The sequence below is a fragment of the Nothoprocta perdicaria genome, unplaced genomic scaffold, assembly GCF_003342845.1.
Source record: "Nothoprocta perdicaria isolate Ctin4 unplaced genomic scaffold, notPer1 scaffold_62, whole genome shotgun sequence".
Lineage (NCBI taxonomy): Eukaryota > Metazoa > Chordata > Aves > Tinamiformes > Tinamidae > Nothoprocta > Nothoprocta perdicaria.
In genome coordinates this window covers 1032097-1045006 of record NW_020455888.1, presented here as the reverse complement: position 1 = coordinate 1045006, position 12910 = coordinate 1032097, and the positions used below count along the sequence as shown (strand labels likewise).

Sequence of the window (12910 nt, the reverse complement as noted above, 5' to 3'; positions counted from 1 at the left end):
GGAGCAGAGCGGCGCCGCCCCCGGGTCGGGGGGGCCGGGGGCCGGGCCGCGGCCTCCCCGCCCGCCGCGCGGTATCCCCGTGCCGGCGCCTTCACGGCCGCTCTCCCCGCAGGACCCGTGTGCTCCCCCTCGGGCTACAAGAAGGCGGATGATGAGATGTCCGGAGCCACGTCCTCGGCGGATCTGGACGAGGCGCCAGCCCGCACCATTTACGTGAACCAGCCCCAGCAGAGCAAGTTCCGCGACAACCAGGTCAGGTAGGGAGCCCGCGTCCTCCCCGCTCCCCCTGCCCGGCGGCGGCGCCGGCTCCGGGCGCTCCCGCTGCCCGCCTTGTCCCTGCCCGGGCGGGCTCGGAAGGTGAGTTCAGCCGCGGGTCGGTGGCCGGTGCAGCCCGCGGCCTCGCGAGGGGGGATGGCGGCAGCCGGGGCTGCGCGGTGGGATCTGCAGCAGCGTGGGAGCCATGAGGGCACCGGGAGGGACCGCGGGCTGCCAGGCTTCGGGATAGGGGACCGAGGCCGGTCTCCTGGGCACGGTGTTAAATGTAGGATGCAACGMAGACAGAATTGGGTGTCCAGGTGCCCTGGGTGCTTTCTCTTGAAGGGTAGCAGCTCCCACACTRACAGTAGTGTACGGAGCGCTGACGGGAGCAGAACAACCCCGACGTTGGCACCTCACATCCCGGCGCACCAAGGCAGCGCTCGACTCGCTCCGTTTAACTGAGGACAAGGGGGGCTTTTCTTTTGCGCCTGCATCAGAGGGAGTGCGCGCCCGTATGTGTGAGATACTGGTGTAATTAACGCCACGTTGTTGCAGTCGGGCAACCCGAACCACGTGCGCCGTAACAGCRAGCAGCAGGTAGACGGCATCGGTGGTGGCTGTGGTTAGCCGGGCGAAGAGATGCTGCCCGTCCTGCCTAGGGAAAGGTGCTGTGCGGCAGGGCTGCGCTTTGTTAGCACAGGTGCTCGGCTCACCTGAAAGGACAGTTTATACAGGAAGGGTCTTTATGGAGGGAAGGGAGCTCAGTCTTTCCCAAATGACACTTTTCACTAGCTGTTCGATGCTGTATTACCAAGGATGACTTCAAGAGTATCCACAGAAAGAATGCCGGTGCTGAGGGTACTGCAGTGACTGGTGTATACTGTGTTTTTTTCTCCACAACTTTGACTTATTCTGTACTTGTCTACAAAAATCTGTGACTTAGGAGCAGTTATAAGGCATGGGTTTTCATAGCAAATGCAACTGTTTTTCTTCTCCTTCTCTGAACRTGTTTGTGGGCTGCAAAATCAGCTGCTTCGTGAGCTGTACATATATATAGAATATGTATGTGTATATATGTGTGTGAATATATATATATATCTCCCCTCTTTGATAAAAATGAGTTGTGTTTGGCAGGTCTCTAGGAACGTAGCACTCCCACTGTTGCCGCTTTTCAGAAAGAAACACCAGGATGAAGGTTGGCAAAGCTGTAGCATCATCTTCCCAAAGGAATTCTGCTCTCTGGCTTGAGACGGCATGAAAATAGTAGTATCTGGAGTTTTGCCACCAGGAATCCTTCCCGACAGCCCTGCTGCCAACCCCTGAACAAGCTGCTGTGTCCAGCTCGCTGTCTGAGAGCCATCCAGTGGTAGATGTGAAGCTGCGGCTGTGTGTGGATTTGGTTTTGTTTTTTCAGTAGATTTAGCACCTGAATTCATGCGGTTTGGGCCTCTCTGCTCTGGCATGAGGGGACCTTCCTGGATCACGAGGAATATCCTTGTAATAGGGATGGGACAGAAGGGATGGGGGTAGTTTTATGGTGGTAAAGGAAAAGTCACTTTCTACTGTTTGAGGAATCTGGACTCCCTGGTTTTATTGGGGTTTAGGGTTGCTAGGCAGGTTCATCATGAGCTTCTGCTTGGTAAGATAGGTCTGAACTCTGTTCCCCACCACTTGTAAAAGAGCTTTGCAAAAGGCTCTTTAAACAATGTTTCAGGACAGGCTTACTGTTAACAAAACTTGATTCCTAAGCTTGAGAGCGAAAGGAAAGAGTGATACATCAGCTTTAAGGACAATTATGCAGTACAGTTTCTGAATGGTGTGCACTCCTGGATGCAGACATGAGGTGCCCAAAGTTATTAAAGTGAAAAACATGAGGATGTTAAGGGAAAACTACTTTCTAGCCTTCTTTGTCTCCCTAGATGACTTTTTGTGTGTGTGTGTGTGTGTGTGTGTGTGTGTGTGTGTGTGTAAGTAAATGAGAGTGAAGTGCAAGAGTTTATAGATTTATCAAAGAAGGAACATATATATGTGTACATATATGCACATACATATATATGTATTCTTGGTATATATACAGCTCAAGAAGCAGTTGATTTAGCAGATCTAGAATGTATAGAGTAGCCAAATACTTTATTGCTACATTTCATTTTTTAGAGCAAAGTAATTCAGAACTCAGTGCAATGAACTTTCCTGTGTTTTGTAAGCCAATTTAGTTTGCTCCTCTGCTTGTGTGGACATGGCTCTCACCACTTTCATTTGTGCTGCAGCAGTAGTGATTTTTTTTGCAGGAACAATAAAAAAAAATCAGCATTAGAAGCTGTTTTTATCTTGTATGGGGTTTGAAAAAGTATATGTGTGTCACTCCTGATCACCATGACCTTGAAAAGTCAAAGGTAAGTTTGTTGGTTGGTTAAATCATTCATCTTTATTACTCAGGGTGGTCTTATGTGTACTGAAAAGAGGTGTATGTATGTTTTCTTAATTTGMAAATAACCTTCCTAGTGCCCTCTAAAAGCACAGGGATACAGAAGGGGCTGGATGGTAGCAGTTTGAATGCAGTAGCAGTACTTCCRAGATCGCCAGACTAGTGGAATGGATGTTGTTCCTAATATATATCCCGCAGCATATGGAAGACTGGTTTRCTTTGCTTCCACAGGGCTGGCCTTGGTATAAATATGTTTTTACAATATCCCTTATTAATATAGGAATAACCTGACTTATTGATTCTCTAGTGACTTATACTGAGAACACAGTCTAACCCTATACTAGAAAGTTAGAGTCATTATGGTTGTGAAAGACCTTCAAGATCATTGTGTTCAACCGTAAAGCTCTCCTAGTATGTACTGTAAATAACAAGAGTTAAGAGATTTGAGTYCCTCGGCTGCTGCCTGTGTGTTTTATGTTGGAATGAAAACAGCTGGAAGTTCTCCTGTGGATCTCATATCCAAAAATCTCCCTGAAAATTTTCTGGYAAGAGCAGAACTTAGTGCCTTGATGTTAGGGGAGGGGAGGTTCCCAGAGACTGATTGTGGTATCTAGAAAACCTTGTGCTTGAAGACCTGCCTGCCTCCCATACAGGCTTGAAAAGATGGTAGACAAGAATCAATCATTTTATTCTCTGGTCAGCTGTACAGGGACTTAAAACTCGAGCGGACGTGTGAGATGACTCACTAACAGCAGAAGCACCAGCACAAGGGATTCAACACTGAAACCTGCAAGGAACCTTCTAGGAGAGCTGTAGGCCCCGTCTTAAACCAGCTGCTGTCCCAGTCTTCTCTTTTCTTCTATTTCAGACGCAGTGGCCACTTGTAGAGGTGTTTGTTTTACTTCTGGCAGTCTCTCCCGTTGTCATGTGAACAGCTTGTGTGCTGCAGAAAATCCGGGTGGATTTTTCCAAGCAGCAGCATATTACCATACTCTGAGTGGTACCAGTGGCAAAAATGAAACTACACATTAAACAAATTCTCTCACGACTTTAAGGTCTGGATAGATATTTTTAACTGAAAAGGAAAATTGCACCAGGGATTTGGAATTGCTGTCTTGTTGCTGTTAGGGACCAGCTGCATGTCCAGAGCCCTGGGCAGGTTTAGGAATAGTGGAGTTTTGCCTGGAGAAAACATCTGGATGTCCRGGATGGGTGCATGGGCAGATGCCAGAAGCTCTAGTGCTCTCCACTTGCTGCCTGCTGAGCACCTTGGCATCCTCAGATTGTTTATTCTCGGCACTGTGCTGGATTTCTTGTATCAGCAGTAGCAAAACAGCAGGAGGGTTAAAATGGGTCTCTCATCCCCCTTCAGATAGCTCAGTATGTAGGAGACCTTCAGACACTGGACCCAGAGCTTCAGTGCAAGCTGACTTCGTACCAGCAAAGCAGCTTTCCCAGAAATTTGTTGAATAAATGTTGGCCTTTGTTCCGCAATATGTAGTCATTTATGACTGCATTTCTACTTACTTTTCCACTGTTAGTGCTGTGTGCACAGGAAGAGACCGGATTTTCAGGGATTTCTGCTTTGTGTGTGGCTTCCTCTCCATGAGGCTGGATTCTGAGGAGGTGCGTCTTTTGGGACTGCCGTGGGTGGCACGTGCCACCTGTGTATTTGTAGGTACTTGTATGTAATTTACATGCAATTATGTGTGTCATTTATATGTAAATGTGTTTTCTGAAGTCTCACAGTGACTGCTGCTGAGTGTGGCAGCCCTCGCTAGGGACTCCTGTCACAGGATTTGGATCCACACGTCAAACGCTTAAAAGGCCGGTTAGCGATTGCTGCRGGACTCCTGTCTGTGCAAAGGGGTGGTGGGGAAGAAGTGCTTGATGTTGACAGAAATACAGTGCTCCAGGACTACAGCAACTGTTACATAATCTCTGTGGACTGCAAAGGTTTTGAAAGAATTTTGAGTATTTACCCTCCTCTGCCCCCTGCCTAACATGAGAACAGTGGCTGCCTTAACTGGTYGTGGGGACTTGGAACTAAAGAATAAAGCTAAAGGTGCCCCTGTGACTTCTAGAGAGCCTGTAATTTGTATCTGGCTAGTCCTCGTTAATGAGACTCGATTAAATATTTTTCAGTCATCTTCCCAGCAATACATTCAGTGTGAATTTGTGAATTGTGCGAATTGTGAATTTGTGAATTGTGCGAATTGTGAATTTGGAGTGAATTTGTGCTTGCGCTGGAGCTACGTGTTGTTCAACCCCCTTTCCTGGGCAGCAGCCTTTCTAGGTGAGCTGTTGCAGCTGGCTCTGTTTTATTGAGCTCTGCAGTCAGCAGGGCCATGGGAAGCGAGGACACGTTTGCGCTCTGGTGACCTGGCCGTATCGGAGGGCACTGACACGATACGAAGCCTCCAGGCTGGCAGCCCTGCTTCCCAAGCACACTTGGGTCAGTGGGGTTGGGAGGGGAGGAATAGCCAGCAGTGAGTTCCCCTCTCTGCAGGGATTGCATGAGCAGAGAATGAATGGAAAGGGCTTTTCTGCTGGCGTGCGCTAGGAAAGGCCTCCRGAGTGTGCGGATTTGGATGCTGTCACTTCTGTTAAATGTATCCAGAAGGTCGTGTTAAACTGAGCATAAGCAGTCAACTTAAATGCCTGTTTTGTGTTAACACTGCCCAAAGCGCTGCCACAGCGCAGAGCTTCCGCTGGAAGAACACTTACGTGGGGTACACTAATTACATTACATTCGTTAGTTTTTAAAGTGTTTTCCTGCCTAACTATGGCAAGTTAAAGTCCTGTTTCAACRGCACCAAGCTCTATAGATGCTGCAGTAACTCGCACCAGGTACCACTGGCTAGGGATTTGCAGGGGAGGAATCCTTAGGTGGGTGAGAGTTGTCCTCTTGAGCTAGGGAGTGGGGAGGTGATTGTGCTTCAGAGCACAGCAGCTCCTAAGGCACTGTCTGCACTTCTGCCTAGGTGGCCTGTGCAAAGCTGACAAGGAAGGTGGAACATTTTAGGACAGCTTATTGCTGTTGTGGCTCTTGGGACAGTGCAGGTAGCTCTGCCAAGCTAGGTCACAACTTGCCTTAACTTCTTGCTCCTGAAATACAGCTTGTGCATTTGGTTGAATAATGCTGCTTGCAGGTAGAAGCAAATGAAATCATTGAGTGTTATGATTATTATTTACTGTTTTTATTAGTTTTTTATTAGATTGTATAATCTATACCTCGATGAGGTATAGATTATGGTAAAAGTCTTGAATTATYACTCCATGATAATGCATATTACTGAGATGTTTGCCCTAAATTAAGCTTCTGCTTGTGAAAAGCACTTGTACGTGTCTGTGGTTTGTGGGCTCACTTGGTTTGTCCTGCATCTTTTTTCTTCCCTCAGATGACAAGTTGTGAAAAAGGCCTTTTGAGTGCTCCTCAATGCCCCCTCGAAAGTAAGAGCACGAACGACYCCTCCAGAACACACAGTGGTGCCTGTAGTAACTTCCAGTGGGAGCCCATCTCGGAGACACAGGAGTCTGTGCACTGAGGGAGAGCTGGGGAGCGCTGAGGTCCTTGAGGTGGCTCCTGGCCCGCCGGGACGAGGGTTCACGAGGATTCACTGTGCACCGGGCACTGCGGTTTGGAGCCACTGAAAGTGTTTTCTGAGCACTGCCAAGGTTCAAGTGGCTTAATCCTGATACATCTCCATGCTGCTAACCCCTTCCATTGTCCATGCTGGTGATGTAGGGTGAGGGGTTTATCCCTGTTAGAGCAGTGCAGCAGAACGTCTTCTCMACTCAGCTGTGAGTCCCTTTTATCTTTTAAACCATGTGTACATTTCCTATATGTGCCAGATGTCACCATACCTATGAAAAGTGTAGGGGGAGGCAGGAATAAGCAGCAAAACAATCCAGTCAGTTGGTTCACTCTGGAAAATCACTCTGGACAGTGGTTGCTCCAGCTTTGGGACACATGGGATGGCTCTTGGTTCCTTGCCTTGCTTGGGTCGGGTGCTTCAGCTTTAGGCATGAAATGCGATGAATAAYGAACCAATGTCATCTGTGAAGGGTTGAAATCTTGCACTCTGGAGCTCCCTTTGCACTCTGTTTTGACCTCAGCTCAATGTCTCTCAGGTTGTCTAGAGTATTTAAACACCACGTGCCCTTTTTTTAGTCAGATCAGTGTACAGACCACGACACAGCAGAGCACAACCCTTGCTGCAGGGTTAGTCTGAAGGATCTGTTGGACAGAGCTGGGCTTCTCAGTAGGTGTTGGAGTGGAGCTTGCCTTTCCCTACAGGTTTAAGCAGCTGCCTGCTGTGGTGGCTCAGAAGCAGTAGCTGTCTGCGAGGTGCCTGTGTTGACACATGGACACGTGTGTCACGGACATGGACACATGGACATGGAGCTAACGCTCCTTTGAGGCTCATGTCAGCCTCGTCCCTAAAAGAAAAGCTGGGTGCCTGAAGGACCTCAGCGTGTGCGCAGATCCACTGAAGACAAAGTGTTTGACCCCTTAGCTCAAGCAAATCTTCTTGATTTTTCTCCCCTGAGCAGCAAATGTGACCTTTTGTATGTGTTGATGACCACAGAGCCTGTTTGGTGAGCAAAAACTTGGAGTGCTGGGCTCAGTGTTCATGCTAATAGCCCGAGGGCGACCCACACTTCYGCGCCCGGCCTGCTGAAGATGTTTCTGTAAATTGTAGACCCTAAAACCAGCAGATGTTTATTTTTCCAAAGCTTGTAGTCCTTTCAAAGATCAATTCCTGAACTTTCCATGTAGGCAGTACCTCCTTTGCAACTGCAGCTTTTCACCTGCCCTTGAATTGTTYTTTATGTTTTAGCTAGAGATAATGATAGGCTGTGGAAGTGTTGCTTTGGAAGCTACATGTGGCCTATGGAGTCAGCCCGTCAGATCTGTCCCTGCAGCCTCTTCCTCTTGCTTCTGTAACCACAAGCTGTAACTCAAGGGCTCCACAGCCTAAGCCACGTGGGTGTGAATTGGCTGCCTGCTATGGACGTATGGGAAGAGCACTGAAACCAAATAATGCTCCCAGCTCTCGTGTTGTAGAGTAACTTGTGTATGTGAAGTGTGGGGTGGACGACTGCAGGTGAAATCTGGAAAGGAAAGGGCCATCTGTCATACTTATCTCCGGAGCAGAATGATGGTGTCTCCAGGAGGTCCTGCTCTGTCTCCAGGAGGTCCTGCTCTTGTCAGTATGACAAATCCAGAGGTTCAGCTTGTGTCTTTTGCCATTTGAGGAGCTGTCAAACAATTTAACATAACTCTGGGGGAAGACTGGAGGTGCTGAATGTCTGACTGAGAAAGTGCAGAGCTGCACTGAGCTGCTGCACAAACCCCGCTCGAGGCAGCCACCCTTTTGCCTCTGTTACCAGAAGCTCTTCTTGCTCTTACAGGTATCGTTAGATAGTGGAAAACTTCCGTTTGGGGAGTACTTTGGGAAGGTAGGGGAGGGGAATTGGGGAGGAAGGACAGCTATGGGAATTGCCATATGAAACTCCAAGTTTCCCAACAATTCCCCAACAAATGGGGAACTGTGCTGCCAAACTACCCTTTGAATTTCTTGGCTTGTAGTTTTTGGCAGTGTTTATATGAATCCTATCAAAATGATTAATCATTGGTAGTAGCATGGTAATGAGCRAAGATAGGTGAATGACATTAATATTTTCCAGTTACACAGTTTGCTTTTAGAAAATCTCTGAGTGCTGTTGTAGAAGTGGACCCAGATCCTGCTTTCATCTGTATTGATCTGTGTCCAAACTGATTTCATGTGGCTTGGAGATCCCTCTGGTTTATACAGGGATGCAAGTTGAAACACAACTTTGATCTGAACTGAGCTGCACGTGTGGAGGAGATGGATTCCCTGCTGGCGTGTGGAGGGCTGAGCTCCAGGGTGCTCCTGGCCCCAGGCCGTGGCCAGAGCCRGGCTGCAGAGGGGCTTTCTGGGGCCTCTGCAGCTTCACGTGCAGGTTGAGGAGGCTCCGTGGCTGGACTCGTGCTGGAGATCGCCCCTGGCTCTCCTGGCTGCCCTTATGGCCCTTTGGSGACCTGCTCCAACCCAAGCTGGGCAGGAGCCTCCTTGTGTTCATAAGGAGCTTTCTTTTTAAACAATACCACACACCTGCTTTTTGTAGGGCCACGTGCTTCCCGTTCCTGGTCCGCATGGCAACAGCTGAATGCGCCGCGGTCTAAGCAGAGCCAGACCTATTTTTCTGTGAGCATCTGTCGTGTTACTTAGGTAACAAGCTGCGTGACTGGAGGGACTTAGCCTGTGGAAAGCTCGTTCAACAGAAAGCCTTATTGTGTCGGCATTAGCACAGCCGTCGGAGCCGGGATATTGTTTGGAGCCGGGCATGTTTGGAAGTTGGTAAATACTGGCACCCTGTTAATAAGTTGTTTCAGCCTGGTTGCAGTCGGAGATCAATTTTTCCCCTAATAGAATCCTAGCAAACTCCGTGGGTGTCTGCTTTTGATGCACGATGTGAGCACAGCTTTTTTTTTTTATGATTGTTATTCTGTTTCTTCTGTAGCTCAGCRTTCTGTAAAACATTCTATGTGTTTGGGATGTGGAATCTGAGGGAACCCTGAAATCTGCCARCTCTGGGTTTCTGGTTAGGTGGTGTTGGTTAGTGCTGCCTGGGGACTGTGGAGTACTGTGTTCAGTTCTGGGCACCCCAGTATAGGAAGGACGTGGAGCTTCTGGAGAGGGTCCAGAGAAGGGCAACCAGGATGATTAAGGGAATGGAACATCTCTCGTATGAAGAGAGGCTGAGTGAGCTGGGCCTGTTTTCTCTGGAGAAGAGACGGCTCAGAGGGGATMTGATTAATATGTATAAGTTCAGGAAGGGAGAATGCAGGGAGGAAGGGGACAGGCTGTTTTCACTGGTGGCCAGTGATAGGACGAGGGGTAATGGCCACAAACTGAAGCATAAGAAGTTCCGTCTCCAGGTGAGGAGSAAYTTCTTTACTGTKAGGGTGMCASAGCAGTGGAACAGGCTGCCCAGGGAGGTTGTGGAGTCTCCTACTCTGGAGGTCTTCAAAACCCGCCTGGMTGCCRCCCTGTGCCACATGCTGTAGGTGTGCCTGCTTGAGCAGGAAGGTTGGACTAGATGATCTCTAGAGGTCCCTTCCAACCTTAAATATTCTGTGAATCTGTGAATCTGTGAATCTGTGATTCTGTGATTCTGTGACTGCGCTCCTGCGGCAGGTCTGAACTGGTATCAGGGTCAGCCTCTAAACCCCATGGATTTAAATTGTTCTGAGACACTTACTGGTGGGAGAGAACAGGAAAAGCTTTCCAAAGGGGGTCAGCCCTAATCCGCAGAGTGCCAAGAGCAACTTTCCAAACGTGGATACGAGAGCACCTTGCCCGTGTGACAGCGTTTTGCTGTGTTGCTTTAGGAAAAAAGAGCTTCTAATTTCTTTACTGCAATAATGCCCTTCAAAACACCTTCTTTGTCTGGTCCAGGGGGACTGCCATGCCCCCTTTGTTGGCTTAGAATAGTTTTAGTTTTATTCTGTCAAATAATCGCATATAATGGGACACTACAAGCTGTGGATGGGCTTGATCGCCCATGCTGTTTGGAGAGCACTGGAAGGTTGATGGTGCTGCAGAAAGTCATGTCGATCACTGGGATGTAAGTAATGGGCTTGGAGAATGAGGACTGGCACCCTAATAGATAGTTTTAATCTATTTTAGGTTGTTTTTGGTAATGTATAAGCCATTCCCATGTAGTCATGGCTCTACCTTAAAAGTGAATAGGTAAATATTCTTGTCATGTTGGTACCTTATTCTGAAGTTCTACCCAGATTTATCACATGACTGTTGCTGGATTTGGTATGACATAAATCGGATGTAGCTTGCTGAGACCAGTTATTGCAGGGTTTTTTTTGTGTTAAGGTGGTTGAAATATGTGCATATGAGAAACAGCCAGAAAAGGTTATTCTGAAAATTTGTTATCGTCCGGTATTCATAACTGATGATGCTTCCAAACTGGGAGAAGGGGCTTTTTAAAAAGGACCCTTTTGTGTTTGGTGAGCCCAGCCCAGCAYCCTCAAGTTTCAGGCTGTGATGAGGGATGAGCATTTGTACAGAGACTTTGAAGTGCTTGAGCTGCAGACCTACATGCCCGTGGAGCTGGAGTTTGGGCTGATCAGGAGTTTGGTCATCTGGTACTTACCTGCCTCTTGTAACCTGCAGCAAGGGCAGAGCCATCAGCCTGTAGGTCCACTGGGTGATGCCTCTTCTGTCCTGCACAGCTCTTCCTTGTAAAACAAATGAGTTGTTGTTTCTTCCATATTCTACACATTACTGTATGGGCCTTGAACTGTTTATAGTGCTGGCTTTCAAAGTCTAATTCAAAGTTTTCTGCCATAGTTCCCGCCTAGTTCCTACTTAAAATAAACCCCTGCCTCTTGTAACCTGCAGCACAGCCAAGTACAGCGTGGTGACGTTCCTACCTCGATTCCTGTATGAGCAGATAAGAAAAGCTGCAAATGCATTCTTCCTCTTCGTTGCCTTACTGCAGGTATAGTCCTTCATTGTAAAATGCAAAACTGTAATGTAAGTGTGAGGAAGTTCGTGGAATCTCAGTGTCTAACTGCACAGAAGTAAATGTACTTAAGCACAAATTAAATGCTGATATTAATGAGGTATGTGCTGTTGAAAGATAGGCACATTAACATTGTATTTAAAAGGTAAATGGAAGTTATAAAATATCTTTCCTAAATTCAAACTGTTTATTTTTCCTAATAAGTAAAAACAAATAACAAATAATACTGTAAAATGTGAAGCTGTTGACCATGCTGAAAAATAGGGTAGATTCTTGTGAAGCTGTTGGTTGTTAGTGTAAATGGTGTTAGTGTAGTGGAATCTGTSATTTACCTCATTGGAATGCTTTGCCTGGGGAGAGAGGAGAAATGAAGAATAAAAAGCTTGTAAAACAACTTCATTTTCTTACTTTACAATGGCAGTTTCTTCAAATCTGCCCAGATCTCTAACGTCTCTGATTTGTGTGTATGTCTGTGTTAGCCTATGGAGCACAAACTGGAATTCAAGCTCTGCCCTCTCTCTTGTCAGAGCTTTTCATAAAATTCTAAGTTTGCTGGGARCTTACTTTAAATACAAGCATGTAATGGATTTGTTTTTTCTGTTCACAGCAAATTCCTGATGTCTCTCCGACAGGAAGATATACCACCTTGGTGCCATTGCTATTTATTTTAACTATTGCTGGCATCAAAGAAATTATAGAAGACTATGTGAGTATGGAGTATTGGGGGAGGTGGTGTTAAAGACAAAAAAAAGGGGCTAACAATAATGGAGCTGCACAAAGCTGTGAATCTCAGTGGGCATCGAGTCATTGCTGGTCAATCACAAAGTGCCCTGTTGACCCTCAAAGCTGCTGACTCAACAGGAGGTTCTATAGCTCTGTGCAGAAAACCTATATTAAGCATTTTAGATACTGTTTGTTATAAACAGATCTTTTTGCTGTGCCAAGTCCTGATGAATAAGTTACCTTTGACTTGCACGTTCTGCATGCTTTTTGTTTGAGTGATGTCCATCCCTTGTCTAGCTAAACCAGCACTCACAGTTCCTTGTTTTGGTTTTGGAGACTGAGTTTTTTTGCTGTTGATCCAAGTCTGAGTTTTATTTCTAACATAGGGATTCTCATTTTAAAATTTCCTTTTTTTCTTCCTTTTATAAATCTCTGGATTTATATAGTTTATGTGTGGGTTTGCTTTTTGCAGTCTAACATAAAGGCAAAAATGACTTCATGCATCATCTTGCAGTTTGTCGTATTTCCAGCTATGGGGTTAATGGCTTTGGAATCCTAGTGTAATGGCTTGTTTTATTTTCTTGCAGAAACGGCATAAGGCAGACAGTGCAGTAAATAAAAAGAAAACAGTAGGTAAGACTAAGCAGCTTGAAAGTTAACAAGTATTTGGAGTGCAACTAGTGAATGTCAGAACACTTATTTTTAAACAGCTCTGTTGCTTAAACTGCCATGATGGTGGTGAATGCCTGTCTTGTGAGCGAGTTACTGTTTGGTTAGGACTTAGTCTGCATTAGTTGAAAACACTTGGTAAAGGAAATGGTGTGATGCTTGTCAATTTGCTTTAAAAAAAGAGTTTGAAAATGTATATAATTTTCCCTATAAGAAAACCAAATTATTCCCCTTTATGSCCCGCCCAGACCCTTTATCTTG

At 46.6% G+C, this 12910-nt stretch overlaps 1 protein-coding gene across 1 annotated transcript in view; it reads left to right on the top strand.

Annotated features, from left to right (window-relative positions):
- Positions 1–117: 117 nt before the first annotated feature.
- Positions 118–12910, top strand: part of ATP8A2 (ATPase phospholipid transporting 8A2) — a 273938-nt gene continuing 261145 nt past the window's right edge. The window contains exons 1-4 of the mRNA XM_026049801.1: positions 118–257; positions 11134–11233; positions 11865–11963; positions 12568–12613. Coding sequence (XP_025905586.1) covers positions 157–257; positions 11134–11233; positions 11865–11963; positions 12568–12613 — 346 coding nt within the window. The 5' untranslated portion in view covers positions 118–156. The remainder of the gene's footprint in view (positions 258–11133; positions 11234–11864; positions 11964–12567; positions 12614–12910) is intronic.